The sequence below is a fragment of the Tauraco erythrolophus genome, chromosome 3 (genome assembly GCF_009769465.1).
Source record: "Tauraco erythrolophus isolate bTauEry1 chromosome 3, bTauEry1.pri, whole genome shotgun sequence".
Classification (NCBI taxonomy): domain Eukaryota; kingdom Metazoa; phylum Chordata; class Aves; order Musophagiformes; family Musophagidae; genus Tauraco; species Tauraco erythrolophus.
Genome location: NC_141467.1, coordinates 81,459,114 through 81,474,275, shown reverse-complemented (window position 1 = coordinate 81,474,275; position 15,162 = coordinate 81,459,114). Strand labels below are relative to the sequence as shown.

Here is a 15,162-nt window from a genome sequence, read left to right as displayed (position 1 = left end):
AGCCCCGTATTCCTGAGTGACCTGATATCAGGAGACTGTAAAGGGTCTGTTTCAAATTGTTAAGGTCCAAAATAATGGGGATGTAGTCTGGTACTCTTGCAGTGTGAAGGAAAGAGTTTAATAAATCAGAATTTCATTTAAAACAACAGAAATATAATTATTTAATGTACTCAAACATCCTCCCACTATGCTTGAAATCTAAACCCAACAGTGTTTTATTGTTGCTTGCACAAAGAATAAATGTATTATTTTCTTTTTTCTATTGCTTTGTACATCTGCTAGTTACAGTTGGATTTTAGCAACATAAGGAAAATGAGAATTACCACAAATCTGCATTCTTCATTGTTAAAATTCTGTGATAATAAATAGTGAAGATGGGCTCCTCAGTGCCATCCTAGAGAGAAATTCTGATCTTCTGACCATGTGTTTGAAAATTAGTTAGACTTTGACAATATGAAGAAGAGAAAACATTTATAAATATATGAAATTTATTATGGTAGCATCTCTTTTCACTTGACTTCCTAGCTGCAGTCAGAATAATGATGTATTAGAAAGATATTCCAAAATTTCTTCTTCCAAGATATTCCTGAAAGAAAGTGTTTTTCTCTCAATGTTCTTAGCAATTTATGAAACACTATTATTTATTATTTTTTATTATTTATTACTAAATTATTATTATTAATATTATTTATTATTTATTACTAAATTTATGAAAAAAAAGAATTTGACTTAGGGTAATATTTGGGAAAAAAAATCCTCTGAAATAAATAAAAAAATTATCCTATGCTTCAAGAATGAGCTACTAGTGAGAAGAAAACATTCTCCAGGTTCAGCTTTCTACTGTTTGTACATGTTGAATGGCAAACTCTGCACTTCATAAAAAGGCATATTATAATCCTTGCTTTGGTAAGGATTTAGACCTCAGTTGTGCAGTGGTATCTCCTGTTACAGATCCTGTACCATGGCGGAGTCTCACCAATGTCAAAGAATTATGCAAAAGAATCTCCACACAGAATGAAATCTTATAATTTTTCATTAATTTCAACCTTAAATGTACAAATTTCCTTCTATTCAGAAGAAGCAAGACTCCTTCACAAGTTGGCCCACAACATATTCTGTAAAACAACAATGTGACTTCTTGAAGAGTGTGGTTGCTGTAATGATTATGGTTATCTGAATCTAACTAAGAATCAGCCAAATATCTCCAAGCAAAATTTAGATAAAGCATTATTTTATGATCTAACCATTTTAATAAGTAGGAGTAAAAATGGCAGGGAGGTCAGTCATGGCAATAACCAAATTTTAGACAAAATAGTAATATTGGTAAAAACAAGGCAGATGTAACTAGACATACATTCAGAATATACTGCAGGGCAGTGGGGGACAAATATGCATTAGTTCTCTCCTCCAATAGACTGTGACGAGTGGAATGGATGATGGCTAAGAAACAGTTTTCTTCTGTTTTATTATAGTTCCTTTATGCAACTTACATTGCCCCATCTGCCAGTATGGACATTGGACTTCATCAGAGTAAGAAAAACATGATTTATCAGAGAATTGACCCAGCTTTTGAGGATCTTTTTGATCCAGCAGAAGAATATATCCTCACTGTTCTGCTAGAACCATGGATGAAGATGGTGGAAGCAGACAAATACACTTATGGAAAGGTAACTGATCTGGATGACATGGTGAAAAATTCTTATGTCAGGGAAGAAAATCACAAGAGCCTTCATATGCAACCCTGTTATGTTTATAGTCAGGATGGGAGAAGTATTATGGGACGCTTTGGTCACCCACTCCTTTCTACGCTGATGTATGGAGTAGCCTGAACTTCCTGTGGAAAGTAGATTCCTCATCTATGAAGGTGCAGGCATCATAGACTCCTTGATCTGTGAATTAGGGAGAAATGCATCTTGCTATGGCAAAATTTCTTCTTTGCCTGAGAAACCATCGTCTTTTTGCAATCTTGCCGTTGATCAAAAGTCATTTTCTTGTGATGGATTGCCCACAAGCCTTCTATTTTAATGATAAGAACAAAATAAGCTGTGTTTCTAGAGTGCCAGTACAGAGATGCTAGGTCCATATTAGTTGTATGAAGTATTTCTTGGGGTTTAGAATTAAAGCGCAGCTACTGCTTAGCATAGGAAGAAATGTGATATGGTGATCCAGTAGTATTTGCCCCAAACACTTTTTAGATAGCTGCCCTGCTGTGAAAGGGCTAACTGTGCCCTGTAGGCTTCCTGAAGTAGGTGGCTCTGAGGTGTACTCAGGTCTATCCCCAGAAAGCCTCTGAAGGCTTGAATTGAGCAGGCTCATACAGGTCAGAGGAGATGGCTGCAATCCTGTCTCTGCTTTTGACAAATAAGAACAAGAAATACTGGAGGCACTGGTGGATGTTGTGGCTCTCTGCTCTTTGTAAACTTACCTACAAGTTACTAGCAATAGGTCAAGCTTCTAATTCCTATGGAGAATCAGTAGTTGGAGGGCAGGAAGTTAGTTCTTGTTCCTGTTTTTTTCCACTGTGACCTTAGATGAAGCATCTCCACTTTTACAAGAAATATCGCTTACTGCTGATACTTCTGTTAGTGTGTAATGAGAACATGCATGCATTGCCCCTGCAAAACATTTTGAAATCTTTTTGTGGAAGTTTTGTAGTACAGTGTATTTTTGTTACGATATCGTGCATGCATGTGTGAACAACTAGGAGAACAGATACCTAAAATCAAAGTTGAGAATGGTCTTCTAAGCCTACTAGGCTGTGGTCAGTACTAAGCATTTAAGAATAGAGCGTAAAAACAGAAAAAAAACCCAGACAGCAGTATTACCAGCTTCCGCACTTTCCAACTGAGGAGGTTCATGAAGCAGAGGTCCTATCCACATTCTTGTGTTTAATAGCCTTTGATGTGGTGTTCGTTTTTTTTTTTCCCCATGGGTTTATGTAAACGTGTCTTGAGTGATTTTGTATCTTCAGACTCACTGTAGCAGTGGGTTCTATGGTTTAATCATGTAATAGGAGAAAAAACCACTTATCTCTGTTTGTTTGCAAACCCCTTTCTGATAATTTCACCCGGTGCCCTAGTTTTATATGTCATGAGGAGCAGTGAACAACTGTTATCTTGTCATATTCTCAATGCTGTTATGCTTTTACATATTTTCTGTTGTATCCCACTTCAATTACATCTCTTTGAAACTCAAGAATCCTAGTCTATTTGACCTCTCCTTTTACAGAAGGCATTCCATACTTTTGTTAAACTTATCACCCTCATCTGTATCTGTTATTTTATGTTCCTCTGATGAAATGCAAGCAGTACTCAAGATCGGGATGCACTGAGGATTATCTGGTGGCAGAATGATGTTTTCTGTTTTGCTCTTTGCTCCTTTCCCAGTTGTTCCTATGATTCTATTTACCTTTTGACTCCTGGTGAACTTTGAGTGGATGTGCAAAATGTAAGCTAATAGCCATCTACAATGATTCCAAGATCTCTTTACTAAGTAATAACAGCTAATGGAAAACCCTAATTTGGAGCTCACTGGAATGACTTAATGTTTATTGCCATTGAATTCAGCTGTCCTTTTATCATGCAGACGTTAAAGTGTCCTGAAATCCTGCAACTCTCCACAGTCAATTTCATTTTTTGCTCTGTGGAATCATTTTGCAAACTTTGTTGTCTCCTCACTCACCTCCTTTTCCAGATAATTTCTGAATGTTTAAAAAAACAACCTCAGCGCCGAGCCCTGTGAGACTCCAATAGGAACCCCACCCCATTATGAAAGTTATTTCTTTTATTTTTGATTTTCTACCTTCTAATTAATTCGCAAGGGGACCTTCCCTCTCATCCCATGATAAAATTCCCTTAAGAAACTTTGAAAGTTTGAACATTAAAACAAACTTACTGAAATGAAAGATACTAATCAAACACATCTGCAAAATATTCTCTTTGTTTTTCAGCATCTTTTCTAAGGTTTCAGAAAAATTATTTTTTCTAAGCTATTTTTTCTATTTCAGCTATAATTGCTTATGAGCTGCAGAACACCGTGTAACTGATTGATGCTTTCATTAATCTGAAATTTTATTTAGTTTCTATCAGACTAGTTTTGCAGTCTTTTGTAAGTTTATATTTTCCATGTGTATTATCGATACTAGTTGTCTAGTATCTATTGCCAGTCCTCACTGAGTCAAGTCATTGACTCCTCCAAGCACTATTATACATCACTTTTGTACAAAAAGAACTCTGCTTTTGAGCACTCTCTGAATACAGTACTTTCACTGCTTCTAGCGATGGAAGAATTCCTCCAAAGAACTGAAAATATAAACTTTTGCTTTAAGTTAATGCGTGTGTCAGTTTATACCTCCTTGAGTTAACCGCGGGGATAATCTATCGTAGTGTAGTTACGTGCAGACTTCTCAGTGCCCTAATAGCACAAACATCTTAATCAGAGCACGGAAAAGCAGAACTAAATCCTTTTGAGAGCACAATACATGCGTTTGTGAAGAGTTATAATACACAGACATAAACCGACCTGTTCTAGGAGGCACTAGAGTCTCTTTGTACTAGGCGCAGGCTGATGCTTAGGCACACTCCTTCCCAGCACAAAGACAAGGTCTGCTTTGTATTTTGCTCAGTCCCTGGCTCTACTCTTTCCCTTTGTTCTACCATACAGCAGGAGATATTTGGCCCCATAATGAAACAAGATATTTTATCAAGAATTAGGTGAGTCCAAAGTTGTTTATTTGGGACATGGTCAGTATGTATCTACATTTTTATCTTTAAACGAAACACGAAAAAAGGAGAGTTCCTTTTTATTGTTGACTCCCATCCTGCCTCTATCTGCTTTCTGTTTAAACTTTACAAAAAGTGTTCTGAATTATTTTCGTATTTAGTTTTAAACTGCGTTCTCTTTTAAAAGAAAGAATACCCAAAAGAACAGCGGAATAGAGTTACACTGAGCCTGAAGGCATTCAGATAACACGGTGATCAGTGCGGTATTCACATTTAGACAAAGCGTAATGAATATTAATCTAAAAACTCTCTCGCACATAAACTCTTGTATAATAAGACCACAGTTTTCTAATCTTTGTAACGAGCATGCTAATCAGTATAACACACTGGCTCAATTTTGCTAAACATCCTAAAACGTGCATTTGAATGGTTTAGTCAGCTGAGAGAGTCACCAAACTATTCCTTACAATGTTACTGATTGTTTGCACGTAACATGGAGAGCTACTCTAGTTATATACATAAGGCTTCTAATTAAACTAAAAAATGTCAATGCTTCATGAGTTCTAATCATGCACAATTTAGTATTTTAAGGCATTATCTGGTATAAAACTAAGAAAGGGGACAAGACTGAAAGCTTTTACCTTCATAGTTTTGATATTATAGCATCTTTCTAGTCTTAAACTTCCATTTCTGGAAATCTGTGGCACTCTATCCTTTTAAGATTTCCCACTGAGAGTCACAGTTTTATGACTTGTTTTTCTGCTTCTAAGTTGCACTTTGATATACAGTTGGCTGGTATAGGAAACTAGGCAAGTCTGACAAAAGCCACACAATATAATATACATATACAATATACACAATATATTACATACACAATATAATTTAACAATTTTTTTTTTAATTCAAGGTCCTTTTCTTAAAGTTATAGTTAGGGTATTTAGTGATGTTCTGTAGAAATCTACATGTGATCCTATAGATATGAAAATTTTGTTCTACCAGAGCTTTTAATTGAATTGTTTGTCACAAGGATGTGACTTCCAGCATCTTCTAAACATCAGTCTCATTACCTACCGGCAAATGTATTCTTTTCTACTCACTGTCACTGGCAAGGTGCCCGTCCAATTCTCCATCTTTCTATAATGTGTACTGTAGGGATGACATAAGATATTATTTTTATTAGGTGGAGCTGGTGGAAGAAACTCGACAGCTGGACTCCGTGTACTTTAGAAAGCTCCAGGCTTTGCATCAAGAGAGTGGTTCCAAGAAGGATGAGGTAAGACAAGTACCTACTAAAAAAAACAAACTCTTTTTCTATCAGAGAGGGTTAACGCTTTGAGTATCAGCAATGAAAGACTGACTACATGCCAGTTTGGAGAAGCAACTAGCCCAATTTCTACCACTCATTGGTATGAGTGGTAGAAATGATTGACAGCCATCGTGTTAATTACAAATACAGGTCTTCTGTCAGTTACATCAACATCAGACCATTGATGGTACGATTTGAGTCAATGGGACAGTTTCCATCAAAGTCTGTGAAATGTATTTTGGGCCTGTAATCTTGCGTAAATACCTCAATTTCAAGTAAATTACAGGTATATATTGGTTTATTTGACTACGAAACCTGAACATACTGGTATGTTTAAAGCAAACAAAACTAAAGCTGATCAAGAGCTGGAGCCTTAACTCTATTTTCTCAGCAATCAAAAAGCTGTTCTACAGAGACAGAAGTTATCTAATACAAGGATTATTAGACTGAGAAAAATATAGTGATGAAAAAAGCAGTTATGCAAGCAAAATAATTTCTTCCCTCAGAATACTGTTGCTGACACTGTTCTGCCATCCTGCCCTGTTGTTCTCAAAGAAGATCAGGACTCGTGTCAAGCTCCCAAAGAATTGGCAGGTCCTAATCTGTCTGATCTGACGCATGACAAAGAGAAGTTAGAACAGCTCTGGGTTTTTCTTAACGAACATTCTGCTGGGTACGTTTCTCTGTTACTATTTTATCCATTTCTAAGTTCAGAAGAAATCTTTGCTGGGAGTCTTGGCTATCTAAATGTTCACAGATTTTAGTCATTTTAAAAAATGTGTTTGTACATTTATGAAACACACATGCACATTTTTCAGACAACTGAATTGTCTTTTAACATTTTTGGGATAAAAATTCTCCTGTCATAACATGTTTGTATTACAGTTCTGCTTTCAGTTTCTGCTTTGATTAGTGGTAAACCCCTGAGTAGAGTAATTAGTCTATAATGAGTAAAAATTTATCTTTTTGAGTATAGATTCAATTTAATACATTTTAAAAATTAAAGTTGAATGTTATAAAAATGTACAAATAGAAGACAGCCGCGTTACCCTCACAGTGTGAGAGCAACTGCAGTTTTGTGTTTACAATGATCTGAACAGAATTAAGTACCAGCTCGAAGCAGACACAGTTTATGCAGGGTTTTTGAAAAAGTGAGCCCACTTGTTTAAAAATGAAGATCTAAACAGAAGTTCTAGCAGAAGTAGATGTGAGTTTGTCACCTTATTTTATTTTTGTTGTTGTTTCCGAGCCCCACACTAATCTTTATCCTGTTTTAGCAAAAGGCAAATATACTTTTTAAGTAACTGCTAGCAAGTCCTTAAACTGTCACTTCCTTCCTTTAACCTGCTTTCCCATGAGCTGAAGCTTTGTGTATTGCCTATTATTTCTAGTCAAGCACTGCTATCATTTTAGATTCTATATTGGTCAGCTTTTTCAAAAGTGTCCAGAGATGGACATCTAGCACAGGATTCCTCTGGCCAAGACTCAATGTCCTCACTTCTGCTTATCATCATAGATTTGCTTTGTAGTCAGAGAGAAAAATATACGCTTCTGGACATAATTCTTCTAACTCTGAAGGTAACATCTAAACACAGTTTAGATGGATCATTCCTAAAGATGGCTATTTCTGCTCACTGACTACAAAAAGACTGTAGGTAACAAGTTCAGATGGAGATTCTTATGCTGTGCACCCCTAATATATGTATATTTATTTTTTTATAAATTATATACATGTGCTATTGAAGTTCTAATGTTTTCTTCCTGTCCCCCAATAAATCATCTCGATCACCTCCCTGGGATGTGCACACCCCACTTTGGAGACCACTGGTCTAGAGTTCCTCTCTAACTGGGGAAATGGTAGGAATCACCAAAGAACAGGTCACTGGCTAGGATGGGGTCCTGGATGGGTACACGGAATTGCCTCTGAGACTTCCTGCCTCTCTGTAATCACAGACAAGTCCCATCTTACATGATAGAGCCAGGCAGACAATATTTAATTTATGGAGAAATTTTCCTTTGTAAAAATTCATAATGAAGAAAAACATTCGAAAAAGTTTTACAAAACAGTGTTTTAGAGCTGGGTCCAGACACAGTAACTGTGAAGTCCAGCTGGCATGCTACAATAAAGATGCCTAATGGTACTATAAGCTGAAGGGATCCTAGAACTACTGCAGTCTGGAAAATTTCAGAAAAAAACCCAACAAATGTGTCATTTGCCTCTTCATCAAAATTTGTGGCTCTGTTATTGTCCAACTGTAAGTGGTCCAAGTTTCAAGAAGGATAGGCTGCTGAGTACGTAGGTATAACTTCTGGTAAGAAACCAAAGTTCCAATAATTTGTTAAATATATAGGATACATTCACGTAAGTGCAGGACAATTTGTATTACTTTGGTTTATTGGGTTACTGCTTCTTAGTCTTGCCAGACTGACTACGCACATGCTCCAGATCCGTTGAAAGGAAAAGTAGAGTACTCCATGATTAGCCGCCACTGTAAACCGTTTAACCTAACACATTTTAAGATTATATATTTTACTTTTTAAGTAAGATGGACATATTTGATCAGTTGTCATGGGTGGATGACAAGAAGTAACTCCACAAACCACAGTAACTTGGTTGGACTTATTCACGTTTTGATGAACTAGCAAATGAAAGAATTTCAGTCTCAATAGAACTTAGGTCTGAAAGGGTCTCAAAAGACTTTTGAAAGGGGGACATCTGTTCTTAAATCAGTCGGATGCTTTTGAAAGTTTTACTTATAGAGTAATGCTTTGAAAAAGCCAGTTATTAACTGAATGAAAAAGTGAAACATATTTGTCTGAATTTAATGTTTCATATTTCCTGCTGCAAATACAGTGAATGTCCTCATTAAAATGCTCACTAAACTTCAGCTAATAAGATACTATAAGAAAAAATGCATAGAAATTAAGCCCAAATTGTGGGTGTATCAATTATTCTGTCCTCTGGTTTAAAGAACAAAACCAATACATGTTGCATCAAAACAAACTCAAACTGATACTATACATGAAAGTTATTACGAACAATATATAGATCAAGAATGGCATATGGAGATTATTTGTCACTTACTATGAATAATGAAAGAAGTAATAGAATCAGTAATTTATGAAAAGGCAGCCCATAAAAAGCCCTAGAAACAAAATTTACCATAAATTTTTTTGTCTGCCTGAATGTGGACTGACTTAAGCTCTAGCACTTTACACGAGGTGGGAAGGGGGTGTTTTCTGGGGCCGACACTCCCAGCTGTCAACCCTGCTCCTTTCTCAGTCGATACGATGAGGAGGCAGAACAGGAGGTGCCGACTCGTCTCTTGGTGCCTCAGAGCCTGCAGTACTGCTTCAAACTCTCATCTGTTTCGTTTTTCATTTTCTCTGTGATCTCTGCACCATGGCTTTGGTTCATAGTCCCTGCTGGATTTAGCAGTGGCACATTGAGGAGGTTACTCCTTTCAGGGTACCCCTGAAGGGACCCTGAATGAGACCTCTAAGATGTGTGTTTGATCTGTCTGTTCAGCAAGTGCCATGGTCTCACCAGGTGGTACCAGCAAAGAAAAAAATGACACAAAATTTCAGTCCAATCTGACCTGGTATTTAGGATTTGAACACTTTGGTAGCTTGTGGTTAAACTAATAACTCCCTAGAATGTTCATGAAATTAACTCAATATTGAAATAACATTCTGTTTAAATTTGTTTGTAGCATGGATCTCATGTGCTGGCTAGATATTGAACAGCTCAGAAAGATGCCCCACAAGGATAAAGAAAAAAGGGAGGAAAAATCTAAGGACATTAAAACCAAGTATTTAAATAAAAAATACTTCTTTGGACCCAACAGCCCAGCTACCAGAGAACAACAAGAACAGGTACCAGCTACAAAACCTTTCATAAAGCACGATCACATTGATCGTGACTGAGATAAAAGTCCATAAGCAGCTTTGCTCCAGCTTTTCCCCAAGCTATCTCCTCAAATCTTACCTATTTTTTTTGGCCAGAAATCTGGTTCTGTTCTGGTTGTGGGGCTCCCTTCTTTCCTGTTCGGCTCTTCCTCCCCTGTCCTTACAGAACATCTCTCTTAAACCCTGATCCGAGGCCGTAGCCAGAGCATGCATAACACAGCTCAGAAAAAGTGTAAAAATGGCTTTCAGGCAGTGACTTGTTCCAGCTTTCTATTTTAGTTTGTCAGTAAAGCCACAGACAGCGAGTCTGAGCTGTGGTACTCCGATATATCTTGACACTTAGGAAATTTACTCGGTCAAGCTGGGGTATTATTTGCTGGAGTCTGTATTCTATTATAGGTAGGGACAAATGTAATCTGTTCCCTTTTATGAAAAGTACATGTGAGCCTTGGGTAAGCATGCAGTAAATGCTTTGCTTACAGTTAAGCTCATGCTTTGCTAAATCAAGGATGTAGAGAGATAAAGGACTTTTGGTATACACAAGAGTTTATGTCATGTGTTATTGTATTTGGACTGCTTAGCTAATGCATTCAGGTGGAGGATGGGGACAAATCCTTCATGACCGACTTTCGGCAACGATTCTGCTAGAAATTCAGCAATGCGTCCAGAAGAGATTAGAAAAACAATGGCTGCCATTGTTCCTGGCAGATGAACACCACAGGGCGGAAGGACAAGCAAAGGTAATTTTTTAACAACAGCAACACATCCAGGCGTTGTTTTTTGTTTGGCTTCTAATTTACTATTGGGATAAAATGTTTCAGAGGAAAAGCAGCCCACAACTCACATTCAGTTTACATTGAAAGAGATGCTGTAGCATGTACAGGTTGAAGCATTTAGCTTGATATTTGTGAAGGCAGTTCCTCTGAAGGCTTAGTCTGGCTGACAGTATTATTGTTAGATCCTAAATCGGAAGGAGCTGGTGTTAGCTCTGTTGCCAGGCCGGCTGCAAGGGGAGTAAACTAATCCTTGCTGTAGTGCTGCACTCTCCATATGCCATTTTGCCCTAGCCATACACTTGCACATAGAAGAAATGCTGCTTTGTGTAAAGGATTTGCCCAAGGGGGTAAGAACACAAGCGAATGAGTGGGCTTCCCACTCCATATTCTCTCTCTCTCTCTCTCACTCTCATGCTGTCCATATTCTCCCATCTGGAGCTGCAGTGCCTGTAGAAATGACTCCAGGACTTGTGAAATTCTGCTGAGTGTGAAAGTTAACTGCTACAAGCCTTGTTTCCAGTTGGTTACTTCAGAAAGTTGCCGGAAAACTGGGAATGAAGAGCCTTTCAGTCCTGCTGGCTCATTAGAAAGACTGGGGAATGGGCAGAGCTAACGTCTGCCTTTTATGAGAGTGCCTTTGTGGCTGGGATCTGTGTAGGGAGATCATCCTGCTGGTGACAGATGCAAAAGACTTGGTTTTTTGCACTTCAACAAAAGCTCTGAAATGCAAATGTCATAGCAGAAGGAAACTTGACAGTTCCACCAAGTAGACGCATAGGCGAACTGCATTGATTGATAAAACTTGTTTTCAATGATCTTTTTAACATCAAGAAGGTTGTCAGAAGTGCATATGAACCAGATTCTTTTTACTGATTTAGAGCACTAAGCAATCTGAAAACTGTATGCTCTGATAAGGCAAATTCTGAGTCTAACAATGATTATTTTAAGCAAAATTTCCTAACCTTCTGCCCTTTTTTAGTTGAACTCTGCCTCTACAAGTCCTGGCACAATACCATGCGATAAGGCTAAGTTGCTTCCAGGTCTGGAAGCTAGCTCATGCCTCTTCTTGCACCTGCTGCATTGTGCTGGCAGGGAGAGTAGCCCATGCAGTTTGGAAAATGCTGTATTCAACTCTAATAAACAGTTTACAGGAAATACATACTTCTAATGAGCTTTTAGTCTTTTCCTAACTCCGTTTATGTCTGACTGCTCTTTTCTCTTTCTTACTGCAAATTCAGAGGATGAAAAGGTCCTTTGAAGAACGTATTTTAGAAGAAATGAAACCAGATGACATTCTCCACTTGGCTTCATATTTCACAGTGACCAAACACTGTGGGCATGCTATGTAGTCCTTTTTTCAGAAAATCTGCCCTTGATTTGAGGTGTACTTTTGCTACAAAGAAGCTGCAGGATCAAGTCTACTTCTGACACGGCTGTCCGAAAGAACTAAACACATTTCATACAAAAAAAAATTATATCCCAAAATCTGTTCGCAACAGAAGTGGTCCCTCAGAACATTATGGGTCAGGTAGAACAGCAGAAGAGCGTCATTTGACTGTCATTGCCTCTTCTCTAACTCCCAGTTTTAACGAGCATGTGTTCATTTATAGCTGAACAAGGGATGGTGTTTCAGACATTAGGATCCAAAGGAAGACATATCAACTAAGACATATCACTATGTTTTCAGCCATTAGAGGGCTGAACATCAAACAACAGGATTTAAAAAGTACAGTGATAATCTTTTGTTCAACTGCAGGTAAGGGACATAACTGAAGATCTTCCACGCCCAAAACAGGAGAAGACAACTAGGATGTGGAAGGCAAGTGAAGTTTACTGTGTCTCTTGTGTCTGCAATTTCACTGTCTTTTCTAACTGGACTTTGCATATCCTTCACAATTTCCCTGCTGACAGTGTGAGGCCCAAACGTAATGCTTTCAAAAGCAGGCATGATTGTATTGGCTAGAGTGGACTGATTACTCACATTGCTGGTGAATTTAGCTCCCTGCTGGATGTTCACGGTAAATTTATCTTCCTTCCTGGCTGGAGAGGTCATACTTGAAAAAAACATGTCTCTTGTCCTGGGCTTTGAGCGTGCTTAACCCTCCTCAAACTGGTATTGTACCTTTAATTCACATTTATCTGTATTTTGCATGCAGTGGACTTATTGGGACAAGCTGTTCATTCCAGCATCTGGTAGTTTATTTATTATTGCGAGTGGATTACGTGCAGACACAAAAGAGAATGTGAAGTATGCAGTGGAGTGGGCAGGTTTAATCATATCTCACAGTATCTGTTTCATTTAGAATTGTATTTTAATCTTACAGCACTGAGATAATATCAATTTTAAACATCTTAAACCTTTGTAATAATACATTTCATCAGATGTTTGCCAGTTTTTTCCTCTTGAAGAGCAGTGAACTCTTTGTGATTGCCAACATGCAAGTTGTGTACACTTATTCAGTTGAACTTTTATTGTCTGTTGAAATCAAACTGAAGACCCGGTCACCAATTATCCATGCAAACCATTAGCTCAAAAGGGATCCAAAGTGCATGTGGGTTCTGTTAACTGAGTTTTCCCTTTGCCTGTTTGTCAGGAAGATGGTTATTTTCCATGTTCTGCTTCAAGGTCGTTGACCCATAAAATAAGCAGTGTTCATATATTAGTATAGAGGTGGGAGCAATGTTTTGTTCTCCCCTTCATGAATATGGCCCAGAAATATTTTTTCCCAAAAGTTGCCTAAATCCTGGTCACAGGGTAGAACATGTTTGGAGAATTGGAGGTGGGATGAGAAGATTCCATCTTACTATCTGAATTGAGCTAACTTTATTTCAACCAAAGGACCCTTTAGTCAACCACCACCCACCCTCCCGCAAGGGCAGGCTCTCATCCGTGGCAGGCTCTGCGGCAGGACATTAAGCGTAACCCCTGTTTTTAAGAGAAGCTGCAGAAAGACTTTCAGCTTAGAATCAGGTTAGATTTCCAGGACTGTCTGCAGCAACTAAAAATGTTTCCATCCTGTGCTGACCATTGAACAGCACTCCATCCCTCCAGGACTTCAAGAGTTTTATACCGCTGTTAGAAGACAGTTTTCATTCATCCTTCTGATAACAAAGGGGGGTTGTTTGGCTTGCTCCTCAGTGACAGCACAAGAACTGTTTGTTCAGGAAGGCAGGCCAGCTTGAACTTCATTTCAAACAAACTGTCCCTGCATAAGCCATCTTTCTTTCTCCACCCTTTCTTGGCTGCCTACTGCTGTGCTTTGCAGCACGAGGATTTCCAAAATGTCTCGATGACTTTAAATTCTATTTTATTATTGGTAGCTTTATTCCACAGAAAGCAAACTCTCTGGCTTCTGTTGGTGATCATGGCAACACATTTCAAAGCTCATTTTGTTGGTGAGATCCCTGTCAGAAGCATTTTACAACTTTAAGCTATGTGGTTTGTCTGATCCTTTTTCTTTGTTGTTTGTTTGCACAAAACTCAAACTGTTCTCTAGAAAAGTAGCCTGTTGCCATAATCAATAACAATAGCTGTTTCCATGCTTTATAGTATGTAGTCATATGGTCTAAATCATTGTCAGTCATTTCCTCTCCCATCACTTCTTCCAAAATATGTTGCCTAAACCAAACTGGAGAGAAAAAAAAGAAAAAAGAAGGAAAGAAAGACATGAAACCTTGCCACATTCTATTGTATCCATGTCATAAACTCATAAACTACTGAAAGCTAGGGTCAGTGCAAAGATAAGAATCAGACAGTTTACACTAACTAATGCCTCTGTTATTGCTTTTTGAAACAAAGCTGATTTGGTGCATTTATTTCTTCTTTTGACAGCATGTGGACAGTAAGTGGGTTTCTTCATCTAGTGAAATAATTGCTTTCCGCAAAGCACTGTTGGATCCAGTGACAGCAAATCAGTTTCAACGCTTTGTGTCACTGAAAGGAGACCTACTGGGAAACGGAGTGCTCTTTTGGCAAGAGGTACAGAAGTATAAGGTACGGTGGTAAAATGGAGCAAGGGGAATATCATTCAATTTGTAAGCAAATGCATCCATTACTGCATATTAAGAGAATTTTATCAAGAATATCTCTAGGCGTTTTCTTGCTGACAGTAAAACCTCTTTCACTGTTTAAACTGTTTTTGCTTCCATGAAAACCCTCACCTCTTAAGGGCAGCTATTTTTAATGACTTGAATGCATTATCCCTCTATTTCTTTATGCTTCTTCAAACTGTAACATTCTTCTGAGTTCTCTGAAAGGACACTAATTAGCTAATGCCCAGGTTTTGGCAAACATCTGTTGAGCTGTAGAAAATATGCAATCATTAAAATGTTCATTCTCTCTTGATAGTTGCATACTGTTAAATAACGGGATTATTGCTGAATTTGATAATCCCTCAAAAATCAGAGAAAACTTTTAAATTCAATCAAATGTACAGATGTAAAGATAGTA

The 15,162-nt window shown here is 37.9% G+C and overlaps 1 protein-coding gene across 1 annotated transcript in view; it reads left to right on the top strand.

The window, feature by feature from the left end:
• Nucleotides 1–15,162, top strand: part of RGS22 (regulator of G protein signaling 22) — a 71,266-nt gene that overhangs the window by 47,824 nt on the left and 8,280 nt on the right. The window contains exons 14-20 of the mRNA XM_086609329.1: nt 1,473–1,667; nt 5,902–5,994; nt 6,534–6,700; nt 9,741–9,903; nt 10,518–10,676; nt 12,469–12,531; nt 14,545–14,706. Coding sequence (XP_086465455.1) covers nt 1,473–1,667; nt 5,902–5,994; nt 6,534–6,700; nt 9,741–9,903; nt 10,518–10,676; nt 12,469–12,531; nt 14,545–14,706 — 1,002 coding nt within the window. The remainder of the gene's footprint in view (nt 1–1,472; nt 1,668–5,901; nt 5,995–6,533; nt 6,701–9,740; nt 9,904–10,517; nt 10,677–12,468; nt 12,532–14,544; nt 14,707–15,162) is intronic.